This window comes from Neoarius graeffei, chromosome 2 (assembly GCF_027579695.1).
Source record: "Neoarius graeffei isolate fNeoGra1 chromosome 2, fNeoGra1.pri, whole genome shotgun sequence".
NCBI lineage: Eukaryota > Metazoa > Chordata > Actinopteri > Siluriformes > Ariidae > Neoarius > Neoarius graeffei.
In genome coordinates, this window is record NC_083570.1 from 25,375,707 (window position 1) to 25,396,372 (window position 20,666).

The window sequence follows — 20,666 nt, forward strand, 5'->3', positions numbered from 1 at the left end:
GGTTTGGGACATACCAGCGCTCTGTGTGGCGGTGCTTCTGTGCTCACTTTGTGGATCCATGGTGCGGTGTTCTGAGTGATTTGTATTTGTTACAATACAATCCACCGGCATCACCAGAGGTGGACAAAGTACCCAACTTCATTACTTAAGTCAAAGTACAGATCCCACTGGTCAAATGTAACTCTGATACAAGTGAATGTTGTACAGTCAAATTTTTACTTAAGTTAAAGTACTGAAGTATTTGCTTTTAAAAATACTTAAAGCAGATACGCAGATCCTTTATTTTTAAATAAATTTCTGAGTGGATAGTATCTCCATCCTTGACTCTTGTATGCTGCATAAATGGGAATTAAAAAGAAATATATATTTTTGAGAGTTAAAATCAACCCCAAAGTTGCCATTTGAGCTGCCCCGCTGAGCCAGCAAGCCCTGAGTGCGTGACATCACAGCAGTAACTGGCTTTAAGGCCAAGGCCTTTGACAGCTATAGACCAAAGTCATATCAATACCAATTTATGGTGAAAGTAAGAAATACCGTCACCGACTTGCTCAACTAAGACTGATTTGACTTCATTTATTGTGGGTTGACTCTAATTAAAACAGGATAGGTGTTATAACTTATGCAACATACATGTACATGCATGCATTTTCACTGATAAAACATAAAAGGCTAATTAAATAATCAGATGAACTGAGACAAACACATTCTGAAGCAAATTAAATAATATTATACTGGTAACTTAAACACACAATAAAAGTTACATGTATTAATCTAAATGCAGGTAAACAATGTATGTCGTTTTTGTTGTTTTGTATCCAAATAAGAGTCGGAGCTTACCCGTCTGTGTTCTCGCTTCTTGAAGGCCGATCTTGTGACTGATTTGTTTTGAAACAATCTGACTTTCAGTTGTTCATTCAGTTCTCCATTCAGTCGCTTCTTCCACATAAGGGCAAGATGGCAGCAATATCCAGCACAGAAATAAGATGGCTGCTCCACTCATTCTCCATTTTCTCCATTACTGAGTACTCCACCATTATTGCTCAGCTCAGGCAATTACTAAAACCCGGGATGGAACGGGATGTCACCGGTTTTAGCAACAACCGCGAGGAGGTCACTGCCCAAGCAATATGTTCCGTCCCGGGTTTTACCAACAACCCTCAGCTCACTCCGGGAGAATTGGTGCAACTGAACTCACTTTCCTTTAAATAAAATAAAATAAATACTTGTTTTCTTTTTCTTTAATTGTTGGTACTGCACCCCCTTTCAATACAGGCTTATAGCCAACGCTCCTCAACAGATCAGAGTTCTCGTATGAGTCTTCAGTAAAATGTGAAGAGCAGAGGAGAGACCACTTCGTAGCCGCCCAATGTGTCCGTGAACAACTCGCAAAACACGTCCAAATCTTTGCAGTTTGAACATTCTTGGGCCATGAATGCAACATAAATCCACCTTCTGTCATGTTGCTACACCGGTCAGCAACACATCTATGGGGCATGGTGATAAATTAGCTCAAAATGGAGGATCGGAGTTACAGTCAGCTCTGTGTTTTAGTATAGCGGAAATGGCGATGAGACCAATAGACTTCCTGCTGTGACGTTACAGACATTAAGGTCATTAACTCAGACCGCTACCTGTATGAATCACTTTAATCGTAAAAATTATTATATTAGATTTATTGTTAACGCTTAAAACTATTCCTATGCCATTCTTGAGGTCTTAAATTCAAAGGATTCTGGTGATAAAAGGGTGAAATATTTTTTAACCTCATTTTTAACCTCTTCGAGACTCTTGATATCTCTTCTCTTATATATTGGAAATATTGAACTTAACCCGGGACCTGATTTTAATGTTTTCCTGCTGACTCTATTGCATCTCTGGGGACTGTATGCTCATCATGTAAACTGTTGCAGACTCGGTTTATTTAATACAATGTTACAAACGCAAAGTTTGCCCCCTGTTGCAAATGACCTCCTTAATTTACCTCTAAACCTTATAACTCCGATTTCTCTACCCTTAACCTCTGATCCACATTCTGACACTGTCATTGTTAAAGCACGTAGAACATTGCGTCCTAGAAAAGTACCAACAACATGTCAGCTTGGAAGGGTCCGAGGTCTTAAAATCTGTCATTTAAACACACGAAGTCTAGCCCCTAAATTAGACGAAATTAAAATCTTGCTTGAGCAGTCTAAAGCTCATGTAATGGCAATTTCTGAAACATGGTTAACATCCAATATCCCTGACTCATTTCTTTCGATAGATAATTACACTTTGTACCGTAGAGACCGCACTGATAAAACTGGTGGCGGAGTCGCTATTTATATACATCAGAAATATGCGCACTCTATCTTACCGTTCAAAATGGAATCAGAGTCATTACAATTAGTTCTAAAATTAACTTCGCAACACGCGATTACAATTATTGTTACTTATAAACCCCCAAATGTCAATGCAACTGTCTACACAACGCAGCTTATGAGCATAATTAAATCAGTCACTACGAAAGAGCTCATTATAGTGGGTGATATTAATATGGATTGGCAGGATGGTTCCTCAAAACCGTTAAAAGCTGCAGCACTGAAGCTTGGTCTTCATCAATTAATTAAAGACCCCACCAGATATAGTAAAAGCCGTAGTTCAGTTTTGGATTTAATTTTGACAAATCAGCCTTCTAAATATGGAATATCTGGAGTAATAGACGCTGCGATTTCTGATCACTCACTCATTTTTGCTATAAGGAAAAATATTAAGCCCCCAAAAAGTCACACTCCTCAATTCTTAACAAAAATACCAAACTCTAAACTGCCCCAGTTTAATGATGAAATTAGTAACATCAACTGGGATTATGAGTTATCCTTGGATAACCCTGATCAAATTCTATCCCAATTTCACACCAAAATTGACACAGTACGTGAAAAGTTCACCACTGTTGTTAAATTGCATGTTCGACAGAGGAAACTACCATGGGTTAATTTAGAACTAGTACAGCTTCTTAAGCAAAAAGCTGCTTCTTTAAAAACTTATAGATTAAACAAAACAGCTGAAAGTAAAAATGATTTCATACTGATAAGAAATAAGTGTTCCGCTGAATTGCGTAAGGCAAAGGTGGCCTACTTTAAAGATCAAATAACTCAAGCTGCCTCTAATCCTAAAGCACTATGGCGGACACTTAAAACTATTACAGGAGACAATGTAAAGAATAAGAATACACATTTTCAGATTTCTTTTAATGGTACACTTATCTCTGATTCAGAAAAGATTGCAAGAGCTTTTAATGATTATTTTGTTACATCTGTGAAAGAACTTGCATCTAATTTTGCAACTCCCTCTCATCATATTGGTGTTTCTTCTTTAACACCTGATCAGTTCTCATTTGTTGAGATCACACAGGATGAACTGCTTAAAGTAATGAATTCCTTGAAAAACTCTCATTTTTGTGATATATGTGGTTTAAATACTAGCTTTCTGTTTACTCATGTTAGCACTTTCATACCTATGTTCCATCATCTTATAAATCTCTGTATTAGGTTCTCTATTTTTCCTTCTTATTGGAAAACTGCCCAAATCACTCCAATCTTTAAATCTGATGATCCCACTAGTATATCAAATTATAGACCCATATCAATCCTTCCAGTAATGTCCAAATTACTTGAAAAAATCCTCTGTAATCAACTAAGTTTTTACCTTGAAAATGGAAACTGGCTCAATGACTCCCAGCATGGTTTTCGTGCCAAGCGATCAACTATGACGGCACTATTATTATTTACAGAACACATTAGACACTCTTTAAACAAAGGCCATATAACTGGTGCTATTTTTATTGATTTCCGTAAAGCTTTTGATACTGTAAACCATCAGATTCTGTTGGACAAACTTATCTCATTTCAGTTATCTTCTTCTGTGATCTCAATGCTGTCTTCATATCTCACTAATAGGTCACAAGTTGTTAAGATTGGTCATGAAAGATCTGACTCTTTAGAGCAGGGGTGTCAAACCTGATCCATAAAGGGCCTTGTGGCTGCAGGTTTTCATTCCAGCCATGCAGCAGCACACCTGACTTGGCTCATTCAATCAACTGAACTGTCTTCACACAGTCAAATACTTGCAGCCACACCCACCCTTGATTAAAGGGTGGGTGTGTCAGTTGATTGAATAAGCCAAATCAGGGTGCTGCTGCATGGCTGGAATGAAAACCTGCAGCCACACGGCCCTTTATGGATCAGGTTTGACACCCCTGCTTTAGAGTGTAATATGGGTGTCCCCCAAGGTAGTATACTTGGTCCGTTACTTTTCCTGCTGTATATAAATGATCTTCCTTGCATTTGTAAATTCTCAAACTGTTTGTTGTATGCCGATGACACTGTTATTTTTCTTTCTGATTCTGACCCTAACATTATTAATTTAAAACTATTATCTGACCTTCAGCATCTTCATGATTGGCTGGAAACAAATCATTTAACCATCAACGTCAAGAAGACTGAATGTATGTATTTTTATTCCCAAAGGAAAAGCCTGTCCATCTCTGTCCCTATTACCCTTTCAAATCAAAACCTTGTGACCACAAAAACCTATAAATATCTTGGTGTGATCTTGGATTCACATCTTACTTACAGAGAACATACAATTAAGTTAGCAAGTAAAGTTAATCAGAAGCTATATGTTTATAGTAAGATCAGACCATATTTGTCACCCTCAGTATCACACACATATTTACACGCAATTATTCTTTCAACATTATCTTATTGTCTTCCTATTTGGTCTCTCACTACAAAAGAAATCACAGAACCAATTGCTAGATTATACAACAGAGCATTTAAGATCCACCATCAACTTCCTAGTTGGACACATCACTGTACTGCACTCACCCACTCAAATGCTCTCACTTTTCAGAACTACATTAACACCCATGCTATGACATTTTACTTTCAGCTACAATCAAACTGTCCCATAGCTAGTCTTGCTGTGTTCCTTCCAACAACTAACATGCAACAGGGGCGGACAACAAGATCAGTAACTAGGGCACTTCTTACAGTGCCAGCCTTTAGAAACACCTATGGCCAGTGATCATTTTTTCACACTTACACTAAAACATGGAATAATATTCCACACCACATCAGAATAATACCATCTATTACTCATTTTAAAAAGGCTTATATATTTCTTTTGCTGAATAGTTATACTTGTAACCACTAACACATCATATATACTTACATACACTGACATTATTCAAAACCTTAACTGATTTATGTCTGTGTAATATTGTTTTCTTTTGTTTACTTTTATCCTTGTCCCACGTTTTTGTTGCTGTTATTGTACTGTATTGTGGTGTTTATACTTGTCAGTCTGGTGTTGGTGTCTTGTACTCCTGTTGTTTTATGTGCTGCAGAACAGGAACCTGCTGAAAACCAGCTGAAGCTGAGCCAGGCCCTTTAAACTGTAACTGTCTGTTACTTTAAAAAATTCCTGTATAATAAATGAAATGAAATGAAAGGCATTTATAAATGAAAGTGAGGCCATGGCTCTGCGTATATGCTTTAAGTATTAAAAGTACATTTTCTGTCAATGCATCATTGTATTATTGCCACACCGCTTATAATACCTAATGCTGTTACCAAAGACAGAAATGTGAATTCACAAAATGAACACATGCTGTGCCATCATGGTGGTTTACCATTAACTAGCAAACTCTTTTCAAACTCAAAATCATATTGGGTAGCTAATGCTACTAGAAAAGAAAGATTTCTACATTCTGTTTATTTGGCAAGATTATGCTAAGCATAAGTTAATGTTATTCATATTAGCCTAACTCTGTTTTTACATGCTAACTAATGCCGCTTTTCCACTACAAACGCGGCTGAGCCGTGCCGTGCCGAGTCGAGCTGAGTCGAGCTGAGCGGGGCTGTTGGAGTTGCATTTCGACTACAACCGCGCTGAACCGTGCTGGCTGGAAGTGGGTGGACACATTGGGTGGAGTTAGCGAAAGTGGGTGGACGTCATGTGATGCCGTTAAGCAGCGCAAACAGTGACATCAGTGACAGTGGCGGAACAAGTCAGAGCCGGGCCGGGGGCGGGGCAAATGACCGGGCCCTTTATTAAAGCTTATCATAACATCATTTTAGGCTACAAAATGTCCGCAACTGCGGTGTTTACCAATTTCAACACTACCGGGTGCAACTATGTTATTTAGTACATCAAGTCCTTCAAACGAACATGTAACTCAGAAACAAAAAACATTAGGATACTGTACATGGCTCATAATAAAACATCAATAGCCTATACTGCGCACATTATTTGAAGGGCATACGAATGAGCGCTCAGAGGTTGCAACGCTGACAGGAAGAGTCAGAAATAAAAGGAGGGCGGTGCAAACCTCACTGAATGCACTGTGTTTACCAATTTCAACACTACGGGGTGCAACTATGTTAGTTTGTACATTAAATCCTTCAAACGAACATGTAACTCAGAAACAAAAAAAAACATTAGGCGACATACTGTACATGGCTCATAATAAAACATCAATAGCCTACTGCGCGCATTATTTGAAGGGCATACGACGAGCCTTGCGCTCCGCGAACTCGTCCACGATGCTCCGTGTCACTGATTCAGTGATCTTTTCAGCGGTAGTCTCACGACCCGAATAGTAAACAATAAACATGGAGGACATGGAGTCGTTAGTGTTGCTGGTCTCGGTGCTGTGGCTTGTTGTCACCGACAACGCGGACAGATACTGGCAAGAGCGTATAGATGAGGCGAGGCGCATAAGGCTTCAGAAATTCTCGTAATTCATAATTATTCTTCTTCCGGGTTTGCGGTGTTTACAGATCCCAGCGCGCTCGCGGGGCGTGTGTGGGCATGTGAGGACACTCCTCCTCACCAATCAGCGCACAGGGGAGTGTCTGCTCACGCCCCCAACCTCAGTCGGCACGGTTTGGCTCGCTTCAGCCCCACTCCAAAACGGTGCGAGTTTTAGGGGCTAAGCAGGGCTGAAGCGAGCTGAGTCGTGCTGGTTTTTGGTAGTCGAAACGCGAGCCGTGTCGGGCTGAAGTGAGCTGAAGCGAGCTGAAGTGAGCTGAAAAAGGGTAGTGGAAAAGGGCCATAACAGTGTCCAAGTTAACTAGCTATGTGTTAATGTTAGCCATGGACAAGGTTATGGCATCTTGGTGGGAAAATCCATAGAAAGTCATTTGACTAACCAGACTGCATGGCTATTGCAATGTTATCGCTAGCTCTAAAAGCACAGACAACTTCATTACAAGCGTTCTCTTGGAATACACATTTATATACCTCAATATGCTTCCGCAGGTCAGACGGCAAGTTTTTGTAGGCTGTGATGTGGTTTGTTTTCGGCAAACAAAGCAAACATTTAAAACTAAATGAATCTTTAATCCTTTCAGAAAGCTGAAACATGGGTTCTAGCTATAGCCACATGTGTGTGCATTCCCCAGAAGAACTGCCTCCTTCCATTCTGCCATCAACTGATCATGTTAAATAAAGCTGCTGAGAAATCACTGATCTTGATTTTATACAGTCTATCGACATGACCCTAGTGATTACTGATGGGCTGTCTCAGTGTCGCCTGCGAAAAAACCAATCACATTTTTGAAAAGAAAAGGAAAAAAAATCCACTTTCAAAGCTGCTTCATAGTAACGAGGACCTTGATAGAAATGTAGTGGAATAAAAAGTATGATGTACTGAAGTTAAAGTCATAAGTTTCCAAAGAAAATAATACTCAAGTAAAGTACAGATACTCAAAGTGTACTTAAGTACAGTACTCAAGTAAATGTACTTCGTTACTGTCCACCTCTGGGCATCGCAGTGGCTGTGCAGGTGGTGTGGGACTTATTTTCGTGTGCCTTTTGGTGGGACTGTGGTAGCTACACCACTGGAATGACATCCTGACCTTCTTTTGGTGGACTTTTCCCCTTAAGTGTAAAGTGACCTTGGGTATGAGACGTGCTATATAAATTCAACTGATAATTAGTTATACTTATTAATAATAAACTATCGAGACAACACAGAAGAAAAAAGGAAGCATAAACCAAATAAGGAAAATGGAAAGCCAAAGGGACAACAGAACAGGATTTGACAGGGACACAATCCTCTGTTTATGCACAGGTCATGACATTTCGAACCACCAAAAGACACAGAGGTGGATTTGAGTCTGGTTTTTGTATTTGCAGTTGCATAGACAGGAACTGAAGCAGCCATGTTTTCAAAGCAGGTACATTACTGAGTACACTGTAGTCAGTGCTTTTAGTGACTTTGACCGGGGCTGTTTTGTAAAGGTCAGTGGATGTTAATGGATTTGGACAGGAGCTCTTGATATCCTTGATCAGGCTCTCAGGAGCCTTGCGTTTGGGTTACATGAGTGCTCAGAACAATATCTGAGCTTACCCACCACTAGCAGTCTCAGATACACAAGAGTGAGGATTGTGCTTTCTAATAGAGATACATAACCTCCAGGAGTGGGCACCTTAGAAGAATGTGGTTGCTCACAGACTCTATTAACTGCAACATACATGTGTCACACTCTTTTACTTTATACTGTATTAGCTGTTTGTAACTATTTCAGACACTACTGTGGAGGTCGGGTATCAAACATAATTACAACTGTATCTTTGTGATTTTAGTCCTGTCCACATCTGTCAATTTTTGTGATTTCCCCCCACCCCCCTCTGGAAAGGTTACGCCATTTTGTTTACCTCCAAGAAAATGAGCTGTAGACATGACTCTAGGTAATATGTCCAATGGAAAATAACATAATACAATAGTTAAGAGCTAGCCTTGAAGTAATTAGCAAACACATTTCACATGTTTCTATTCCATCAAGTGGGTTATAATAATGTGCAAAGCACAATTTTATTAAGAAAGATATTGTGGTTATGAGACAAGAACCTAATTATTTTCCTCACCAGCACACACTGATTAATGACTCCAAAGAAAGATGCCCAAGTAAAAACAAAAGCTGCAAGCTTGTAGTTATTTTTGTGTAAATAATCAAAACAAATCTTAATATCAAACAAATATTAACCTGATTAATATTTAAAGCAAACAATAGTCTGATCACATCCATAGACAAAAGAATTATACATAATATATGGAGTAAAAGGAAAAAAGATATCCATAAAGGTTGCTGTATATTTCACAGTGCTCCATTTGTCTGTTTTACAGAGGCTCAGGCCAACGCTGCTCTCTATGAGTCCCCTTATGTGGAGCTGTCTGCGTCTCTGGACCATGGCACAGCAGAGCTTCTGGAGCTGGCTGTTCGGGCAGCACGAGGAGAAAGAATAGGGTCCTTTGGGGTTGTCGGGGCCGAGGGAGCAACGGGAGGTCGCTATGAGAGCCTGAGTACACGGGCTAAGCGATTCCTGTCCAACCTTGTACCACGCTATCCCCGAGAAAAAGAGCGTGATGTCGGAAAGTTCTTCAGGCAGAAATCTCGCTCTTGTCACGATCTTGGAGCTTTGTGAGTCATAGGTAGAGTGAGAGGGTGAAAAACAGAGACAAGGTAAGAGCAGGAGAAGAGTAATTGAAGAACCAAAGCCTACATAAGGGATTTCAATATATGAAGTAGTCTTGAAATAAGAAATACAGAAAGAAAATAAAAACCTTAATAGTTAAGGCCAGGTATAGCATTTGATACAGATAAAACTGTAGGCTTTTGACTGACAGAACTAATGTAGTTTGCATGCTTCACGATAAAAAATGTTTTGACTCAAATAGTATTGGCACTCCAGTTACTGTGAGTATTTGTGGTATCCTGCTATATTTGTGTATCTTTAACTAAATTGTTACAAGCTGCAGAAATTCAGCTCCAAATCCAGTACCCTGGGGAAATCAATTTTCTGTTCAAATGGTAGAATTAAACTTTTTTTCACAGGTTTTACAATCACATTACTGAATGTGCTACTGAACTTGTATGTATGAGAACTTGATAAATCCCCAAAAGTCTATTCTCCATTACTGAGAGGTGTATTAAATATGTATTAAATTAAATTTCAAAATCTTAAGATGGCTTTCTGTGCCATTATTTCAATATCAGCATCATGAAGCTTGATCAACAATCAGCACATTGACCATTTTTATGATGGGGTAAATGAGGAACTGGGAGGCAGGATTCACAATACAGGTGTGTTCTTTTATTCTTGTGCTATTTTCACTTTTCAGTGATTTTTACTTATAGTGCGTAGGAACACTAATATGTGTATACACACACTCTCACTCACACACACACACACACACACACACACACACACACACACACACACACACACACGTGGGGTGACACTGCTCTCTCTGGTTACTGGCCATCTGAAAGGCACACAGAGGCATACAAATAAACAGCCAGTAACTTGACACAGGGATAACGCATCATATGCTACCTGCTGATTCAACCTGACTCCCCACAGGAGTCAGTAGAGGAGAAGTAATCTGCCACCACCATCTGCACCCCCGGCCTGTGGACCACCTTGAACTTGAAGGGCTGAAGAGATAGATATCAATGAGCGATCTGCACATTGGCATCCTTCATGCAGTGGAGCCACTGGAGGGGGGCATGGTCAGAACAGAGGGTAAAAGGGTAGTACCGGAGAGTGAGGGCCGCCTACTTGATGGCCAGACACTCTCTCAATGGTGCTATACTTAGACTCTTGCATTGTGAGCTTGCAGCTGATGTACAGTACAGGACACTCCTCCCAATCCACCACCTAGGACAAAACAGCCCCTACCCCTCTGTCTGACAGGTCAGTCTGCAAAAGAAAAGGGAGAGAAAAGTCAGGAGGATGCAATAGCGGGCCCCCCCACAGAACCACTTTAACCTGTGCAAAAGCCCACTCACATGTCTCCGTCCCCTGGACTGGATCTGGTGCACCCTTTTTAGTGAAGTCAGTCAGTGGGCAGATGATGTTCAAAAAATTAGGCACAAACTGCCGATAATAACCAGCCAGCCTCAGGAACTGCCTCACCCCCTTTTTGGTCTTAATTCTTGGGCAGGACACAATCGCTGCAATCTTATCAATTTGGAGACATGCCTGCCCATGACCCAAGTAGAAGCCCAGATACCGTACTTCCACTTGCTTAATCACACACTTCATTGGGTTTGCTGTGAGTCCCACATGCCTCAGTGACCTTAGGACAGCCTTTAGATGTTGTAAATGCTGCTGCCAGTCATTACTATAAATAATAAGTCAGCATACGCCCTGTGGGGACAGAGGATTCTGTCCATGAGATGCTGAAACATCGCTGGGGCCCCAAACAATCCAAATGGAAGAGTGACAAATTGGTGTAAACCAAACAGAGTGGAAAAGGCTAACTTTTTTCACAGGATAATGGAGTCAAAAGGATCTGCAAATATCCCTTTGTTAGATCCAGTGTCAAATAAAAGTGAGCCGTGCCAAACCGATTGAGCAGTTCATTAATGCGAGGCAAATAAAATAAATAAAAATAAAAAAAATAAATTAAAATCTAGACACCACATTGATTTTTCTATTGTCTACACAGAATTGGACCATCCTTTTGGTCTTGGGAACTAAGACCACCAGGCTGCTCCAGTTGCTGTGCATCTCCTCAATTACCCCCATGTTAAGCATTGCATGGAGTTCATCCCAAGCCACATTTTTCTTGTGTTCGGGGAGCCAATATGGGCAGCTGCACACTACCACCCCTGCGGCAGTCTTTATGTCGTGCTCTGAGTTTCACACTACCAGGAAGGGGTGAAAACACATCACAGAATTCTTCCTGCAATCTTATAACCTGCATTATCTGGGACAGTGAGAGGTGGTGGTCTCCACAGGGGAGACTTTTGGAATTGCATCCGGTCCCAGCTCTGCTGTCTCAGGAACTACCATTGCCAGAGCCACAGGAACCCCCTCTCTTCACAGTTTCAGGAGATTGAGGTGATAAATTTAACACGCATCGCCCCTATCTGTGTGCCTGACTTCATAGTTAACTTTCCTAATTTGCTGTGTGCCCTCAAAAGGCCCTTGCCACTTGGTGAGTAATTTTGAGCTCAACATGGGCAGTGAACTGAGCACTGTATCTCCCAGTACAAATTCTCTTTGCTGTGTCCCTTTGTTGTACAGGTGGTATCAGCGTTCTTGTGCCTGTAGCAAATTCTCCTCTGTTATGTGACTCAGTGCGGGGAGTCTTGCTCTCAGGTCATGAATGGATGGAATTTCTTTTCTTTTTTTTTCAGAAGTTCCTTTCTCCCAATTTTCGTTAATGACATTCAAGACGCCATGGGGCTTATCTAATGTTCTGCTTTTGGATCCTATCTCACCACACCTCCACCACCCCTAACAACATCAGCTGAAACCCCTGGCCAATAGAAGTGGGCTATGAGACATTTTAGTGTTTTGTCCTGACTGAAATGCCTAGCCATGTGATTATGACAAGCCACATGGAATAAAAGTTCCATAAGGCTCTTTGGAACCAACAATTGTGTCATTTCTTCTTTAGTTTGAGTGTCCTGTGTCACTCAGTATAAGCCATCCTTAATAATAGAAAAATATGAGTAGGAAAGGGCAATGTCAGGCTGGAGGTTTTGGCCATCGATTGCTCTCACTTCGTCAAAAGGATGTTTCAAAGTCTCGTCTTGTGTATGCTCAAGAAGGGAAATCCACTAGGGATTTCCTGAGAGAGGGTGAGGGACGGGGCCTTCCCTACTCTCCATGTCATCATGACGTAGAGATGAGGCGGACGGCCCTGGGACCACCTCCCCAGCAAATCTGCCGTGGGATTTTCCCCATGACATGTTACAGCAGGACCAATCCACAACTAACTGCTCTATTAATGTTCTCAACCCCGGTCAATCTGTCCTCAGGATAAGTGGATGGGTGAGTCCTGGGCTAACAGTCACCTCCACACTATGCTTTTCACCAAGGAAATAAACAGTGGTGGGTATTCGTGGATATTTTTGAACATCCCCGTGTACACACACCACCTTCACTAATCATGCATTTCCTAGTGCCCTGCATTGAACCAGGCTTTGATGCATGGAGGTCTGATTATAACCAGAATGCATCAAAGCCTGATGAGTACCCCTTTGAATACTCACAGAGACATGCTGTGTTCTTGCTTGATTGGGTGAAGCACATCAAGAATGTAAATCAGAATCCCCACCTTTTTGTGGAAATACTGATTCCAGGAACTCCCAGATTTCCTGTTGTGTCAACAGACCTGCCCAGGCTTGCTCCCAGGTTTGGTGGGCATAGATGGGTCCACCTGTGGAGAGAGAGGAGGGTAGTGGCAGCACAGACACAGAAGGGTCGCCATTTTGTAGTGCTGTCTGAATATATAGTGAGAATTATTATGACAGAGGAGCACCCAGTGCATAAAGGAGAGAATATTTACAGTGCCCTGAAAAAGTATTCATACCCCTTGAACTTTTTCACATTTTTCCACCTTACAACCACAAACTTAAAAGTTTTTTATTGAGATTTTATGTGATAGACCAACACAGAGTAGCACATAATTGTGACGTGAAACAAAAATGATAAATGGTCTTCAAAATTTTAAACAAATAAAAATCTGAAAAATGTGGTGTGCATTAGTATTCAGCCCCCGTACTCTGATACCTCTAAATACAATCCAGTGCAATCAGTTGCCTTCAGAAGTCATCTAATTAGTTAATAGAGTCCTACTGTGTGTAATTTACTCTCAGCATAAATACACTTGTTCTGTGAAGGCCTCAGTGTTTTTTTAGAGAACACTGAAGAACAAACAGCATCATGAAAACCAAAGAACTCACCAGACAGGTCAGGGACAAAGTTCTGGAGAAGTTTAAAGCAGGGTTAGGTTATAAAAAAATATCCCAAGCTCTGAACATCTCAAGAAGCACTGTTCAAGCCATCATTCAAAAATGGAAAAAGTATGGCACAACTGCAAACCTACCAAGACATGGCCGTCCACCTAAACCGACAGAGCGAGCAAGGAGAGCACTGGTCAGAGAAGCAGCCAAGAGGCCCATGATCACTCTGGAGGAGCTGCAGAAATCCACAGCTCAGGTGGGAGAATCTGTGCACAGGACAACTATAAGTCATACACTCCACAAATCTGGCCTTTTTGGAAGAGTGGCAAGAAGAAAGCCATTGTTGAAAGATAGGCATAAGAAGTCCCATTTGCAGTTTGCCAGAAGCCATGTAGGGGATACAGCAAACATGTGGAAGAAGGTGCTTTGGTCACATGAGACCAAAGTTGAACTTTTTGGCCTAAATGCAAAGCGCTATGTGTGGTGGAAAACTAACACTGCTCATCACCCTGCACACACCATCCCCCACTGTGAAACATGGTGGTGGCAGCATCATGCTGTGGGGATGCTTTTCTTCAGCAGGGACAGGGAAGCTGGTCAGAGTTGATGGGAAGATGGATGGAGCTAAATACAGGGCAATCCTGGAAGAAAACCTGTTGGAGACTGCAAAAGACTTGAGACTGGGAAGGAGATTCACCTTCCAGCAAGACAATGACCCTAAACATACAGCCAGAGCTACAATGGAATGGTTTAGATCAAAGAATATTCATGTGTTAGAATGGCCCAGTCAAAGTCCAGACCTAAATCCCATTGAGCATCTGTGGCAAGACTTGAAAATTGCTGTTCACAGATGCTCTCCATCCAATCTGGCTGAGCTTGAGCTATTTTGCAAAGAAGAATGGGCAAAAATTTCAGTGTCTAGATATGCAAAGCTGGTAGAGACATACCACAAAAGACTTGCAGCTGTAATTGCAGCAAAAGGTAGCTCTACAAAGTATTGACATAGGGGGGCTGAATACTAATGCACACCACAATTTTCAGATTTTTATTTGTTTAAAATTTTGAAGACCATTTATCATTTCTGTTTCACTTCACAATTATGTGCTACTCTGTGTTGGTCTATCACATAAAATCTTAAAAAAAAACTTTTAAGTTTGTGGTTGTAAGGTGGAAAAATGTGAAAAAGTTCAAGGGGTATGAATACTTTTTCAAGGCACCATATGCATTATATCACACTTGTACAGAAAAAGACAGAAATATTGCCGGAAACACCCGAGCTGCTTTCTGAATGGTTTCTGTAAGGTGTGACATCACTTCCAGTACACGGCCATATTCAACAAAATGGAAGATAGCACCAGCGACATTTTTTCACTGATTTCCTCGAGTATTTCAGACAATGACACGAATAGCAATGATTATAATGATACACAAGTATTACCAAATCAATTCAAGCCACGTGCAATTCCTACAGCAGAAGGCCTTGAAGCACCGTGAGTGATGCCTGTGCTCCTCGCTATGGACTGCAGTGAGCTCGTTGCTGTTTTAACATCTGGGTTGTCCAGCGCTCTGTGCAGCGGTGCTTTTGTGCTTGGCATGGTGTTCCGACCGATTTCAGTGTGGAAAAATGGTGGAAAAATGTGAAAAAGTTCAAGGGGTATGAATACTTTTGCAAGGCACTGTAATTAAAAATAGTAAGAGAATCGAAAATAAGCTAAAATACAATAAGGCAGGTAAAATGCAAGAATTAAAGTTACACTGCAGAATGAGGAATTAATCAAAAGCCTCAAATTTGATCTAATAAAAGGCAGCAGCAAAGAAGAAAGTATTCAGGCTTGATTTAAAAGAACTGAAAGAAGCAGCAGACACAAAGTACTTTGTATTTATTAATGTGGGAATACTTGTGATAAATACATACATGGATTTATTATTTTGAAAACCTACCAGTCGACTGACCTGGCTCGTTTTAATTGTGCGACAGTAATGACATAAATAACGGCACAGTGGAGTAGTGTCCAAAAGTGGGGTTTTTTTTCATTTTACCAATGAGCTCACTATATAGTCCTCTATGTAGAATTCCCTAGATAGTGAGTAGGGAGGAGTGAATGAGTGAGTGATTTTGGACACAGCTCATAGTTCACAGCTCATGTTCTGTCATGAATACAACCCCGATTCCAAAAAAAGTTGGGACAAAGTACAAATTGTAAATAAAAACGGAATGCAGTGATGTGGAAGTTTCAAAATTCCATATTTTATTCAGAATAGAACATAGATGACATATCAAATGTTTTGATGAATTGAGCGCTGATAACAACTTGGGTCATCCTTCTCCTCCTTAGTCCGAATGACACGGTGTCCCTGATTTCCATAAAGAACTTCAAATTTTGATTCGTCTGACCACAGAACAGTTTTCCACTTTGCCACAGTCCATTTTAAATGAGCCTTGGCCCAGAGAAGACGTCTGCGCTTCTGGATCATGTTTAGATACGGCTTCTTCTTTGAACTATAGAGTTTTAGCTAGCAACGGTGGATGGCACGGTGAATTGTGTTCACAGATAATGTTCTCTGGAAATATTCCTGAGCCCATTTTGTGATTTCCAATACAGAAGCATGCCTGTATGTGATGCAGTGCCGTCTAAGGGCCTGAAGATCACGGGCACCCAGTATGGCTTTCCGGCCTTGACCCTTACACACAGAGATTCTTCCAGATCCTCTGAATCTTTTGATGATATTATGCACTGTAGATGATATGTTCAAACTCTTTGCAATTTTACACTGTCGAACTCCTTTCTGATATTGCTCCACTATTTGTCGGCGCAGAATTAGGGGGATTGGTGATCCTCTTCCCATCTTTACTTCTGAGAGCCGCTGCCACTCCAAGATGCTCTTTTTATACCCAGTCATGTTAATGACCTATTGCCAATTGACCTAATGAATTGCAATTTGGTCCTCCAGCTGTTCCTTTTTTGTACCTTTAACTTTTCCAGCCTCTTTTTGCCCCTGTCCCAACTTTTTTGAGATGTGTTGCTGTCATGAAATTTCCAATGAGCCAATATTTGGCATGAAATTTCAAAATGTCTCACTTTCGACATTTGATATGTTGTCTATGTTCTATTGTGAATACAATATCAGTTTGAGATTTGTAAATTATTGCATTCCGTTTTTATTTACAATTTGTACTTTGTCCCAACTTTTTTGGAATTGGGGTTGTATATTCTGTCAGTGTGCCTTCCAGGCAGGTGTTCACCGATCTACATAGTTTCTGGTTTAGGCCATTCTTGGTGGCAGGGAAGGGAATTCCAGGCACTGGTTCATGATGAAGTTTAATTTTTTTTTATTTTCTTGAGTTTTTATCTCCACACCTTGCGATTATATTGAAAATTGAAAGTTTGTGTTAAAATCTATAAAATGACACCGAGGAGACCTGTTTGTGTCAATATCACTTAATTCTTGCTTTCTCTATTTTGCATATTCTTTAATGAATCCCAATCATATAAAATGATTCAAATATAAAATTCTCAATGGTACTCTTATTCTCGGACCCAGTGAACTAGCATGAGGATGTTCAAGACTCCAATTCAAGATGCACCTTCTAATTCAGTGGTTTTCCTTTAATTTTATTCAATAAAAGTCACTTCATGTCTGAAAGTAATGATAGACTCTCATTTCTCTTTACTTAGTTGAGCAGTTCTTGACATAATATAGATTACCACAGCTGTGGAATAGGGCTATTTACTGTTGTTGTTGTTGTTGTTGTTTTTACTGTTGGCAAGAAACTTAGTCCACTGATTAACTTTTAACAAGACACACCAATTAATTGAAAAGCATTCCAAATGACTCTCTCATGAAGCTGGTTAAGATAATGCCAGTAGTGTGCATCAAGGTAAATGGTGGCTACTTTGAAGAATCTAAAATTTGAAACACTTCTTTTTTTCATTTTATTTTTTATTCATCACATAATTTCATTATGTTCCATGTTATTTCATGATTTTAATGTTTTCAGTATTGTTCTACAATGAATAAAATAGTCAAAATACAGAAAAACCTATGAATGAGTAGGTGTGTCCAGACTTTTGACTGGTACTGTATATTCATGTATGTTATATATTTAGCTGAGAACAACAGATCTGACCAGAGATAGAACTAGAAATGGAAGAATTTCACAGATCTTAATAGATTTTTATTTACACTCTCTTTACACTCTCTGGTATAATTAGTGAAGTGATATGGCTTCTACAAATCGGGCATTAAAATGTGCATTAAACCTCACCACTTCTCACCTAAAATCTAATATTTATGTCATCGGAGTCTGTAGTCAAAAGTAAAAGGTGAAGTGTCAGTGCAAAATGAAACAAACACTTCAGACTTTCAGAAGTGCAATAATGATAATTAAATAATATTGGCTGGATTTGAGTGGTATATCAGATATATTCCATTCAGCTAGCATGATTTTGAATGAGTCAAAGATGAGTTGAATGGAATATCTGAATGTTATATATCTGATGTACCATGAAAAAAGACAGCTATTATTATTATTATTATTATTATGGCGGCACGGTGGCGTAGTGGTTAGCGCTGTCGCCTCACAGCAAGAAGGTCTGGGTTCGAGCCCCGTGGCCAGCGAGGGCCTTTCTGTGCAGAGTTTGCATGTTCTCCCCGTGTCCGCGTGGGTTTCCTCCGGGTGCTCCGGTTTCCCCCACAGTCCAAAGACATGCAGGTTAGGTTAACTGGTGACTCTAAATTAACCGTAGGTGTGAATGTGAGTGTGAATGGTTGTCTGTGTCTAGGTGTCAGCCCTGTGATGACCTGGCGACTTGTCCAGGGTGTTACCCTGCCTTTTGCCCATAGTCAGCTGGGATAGGCTCCAGCTTGCCTGCGACCCTGTAGAAGGATAAAGCGGCTAGAGATAATGAGATGTGATGAGATATACACACTCTGTTCATATCAGTATTCTTGAAGGCCAGCGCTAGCTTACCTGCAAGTTGGTGCTGTTAGTGCGGTAGTGAAGTCACCTACAGCTGCTGTAGCATTCGTCAGTGCGGCAATGAAGTGACCTACAGCCGCTGTAGTGTTCATTAGCGTAGCAGTGAAGTGACCTACAGCCACTGTAGCGTTTGTCAGCGCAGCAGTGAAGTCGCCTACAGCCGGTGTAGGGTTCATTAGTGCGGCAGTGAAGCCACCTACAGCCGGTGCAGGGTTTATTAACGCGGCAGTGAAGTCACCTACAGACAGTGTAGTGTTCATTAGCACGGCAGTGAAGTCACCTACAGCCAATATAGGGTTCATCAGGGCGGCAATGAAGTAACCTACACCCGCTGTAGCATTTGGCAACGTGGCAATGAAGTCACCTACAGCCAGTGTAGGGTTTATTAGCGCGGCAGTGAAGTCACCTACAGCCAATCTAGGGTTCATCAGCGCGGCAATGAAGTGACCTACAGCTGCTGTAGTCTTCATTAGCATGGCAGTGATGTGACCTACAGCTGCTGTAGCATTCTTTAGCAGCACAGGCTAACAACCAAGAAACTAAGATTTCTGTCCCAAACTCTTCTTCCATGCACACTCACCACAGCAATTTTCACTCAGACTTAAGTATCTATTTCCCAATATAATTTACTTAGTTACTTTTAAAATCAACATGGACAACTACTCACAACGGAGCAACCTGGCAGCCAAAATTCTCTCAAAATCTTCTGCTTTTAACAAAGCAAACCTAGCGGCCATGTTTGTTTACAAATTGTCAGTCACTCGCTAACGCGGTTTTACATCTCCGACGTGTCTCTTCCAGTTTTTCGATGTCCGCTGGTATGTTTTTCTCATGTAGATATGCATGAATATATAATGAAGTTTTGGTAGCCTTTCAGGTGTTCAGTGCATCTTTAGTTTCAGTTTTCAGTTTATTTACTTAGTTTAAACCTAGCACTGGATTAGCCTCATCTTGTCTCTTTCCTGTCCAACAAAGAAATTATTCTGAGCATGTGCAGCAGAAAAGTTTTGTCATTGGATCTTTGCATGAGCTCCAGTGTGTGACATTGTGATGACTTGACAACATGCAATATTATAACAATATTGTACACTCATTCTCCACTAGGGAGAGTGGAGTAATACATGGAGGATAAGTGATATGATAACAATATTGCATGTCTTCAATAAACCCAATAGAAGGGAATAGAATACATGTTTTTATTCCATGGATAAAGTGGCCTGTATGTATAATAATATATCATATAAAATGATAATGTAAAAAATCTCATCTCATCTCATTATCTCTAGCCGCTTTATCCTGTTCTACAGGGTCGCAGGCAAGCTGGAGCCTATCCCAGCTGACTACGGGCGAAAGGCGGGGTACACCCTGGACAAGTCGCCAGGTCATCACAGGGCTGACACATAGACACAGACAACCATTCACACTCACATTCACACCTACGGTCAATTTAGAGTCACCAGTTAACCTAACCTGCATGTCTTTGGACTGTGGGGGAAACCGGAGCACCCGGAGGAAACCCACGCGGACACGGGGAGAACATGCAAACTCCGCACAGAAAGGCCCTCGCTGGCCACGGGGCTCGAACCCGGACCTTCTTGCTGTGAGGCGACAGCGCTAACCACTACACCACCGTGCCGCCCAATGTAAAAAATGTGTTCTATAATACTACGGGTATGTATGAAATGCACCTGCAAAACAGAGGGTTTTTTTTTCATATATTGTCACACATAGTGTTGAAATACTGTATCTCTTACATCTTGAAAGTAGAGTGTTCATTTAAGTTTGTCTGGACACAAACTGTGTAAAACCTAGTTAAACACTGAGCAGTTTGAATAATTCATTTTGTATTCTTAAAATGTGTCTTTTTAAATAATATTGATATTGAAATAGCCGACCTAATGTGACAAGTGTGAGCCAGATGTGACCTAGAAACACAC

At 40.8% G+C, this 20,666-nt stretch overlaps 1 protein-coding gene across 1 annotated transcript in view; it reads left to right on the forward strand.

The window, feature by feature from the left end:
• Positions 1–9,966, forward strand: part of LOC132869217 (GTP-binding protein REM 2-like) — an 82,167-nt gene extending 72,201 nt beyond the window's left edge. Inside the window, exon 6 of the mRNA XM_060902555.1 lies at positions 9,173–9,966. Coding sequence (XP_060758538.1) covers positions 9,173–9,471 — 299 coding nt within the window. The 3' untranslated portion in view covers positions 9,472–9,966. The remainder of the gene's footprint in view (positions 1–9,172) is intronic.
• Positions 9,967–20,666: the final 10,700 nt, after the last annotated feature.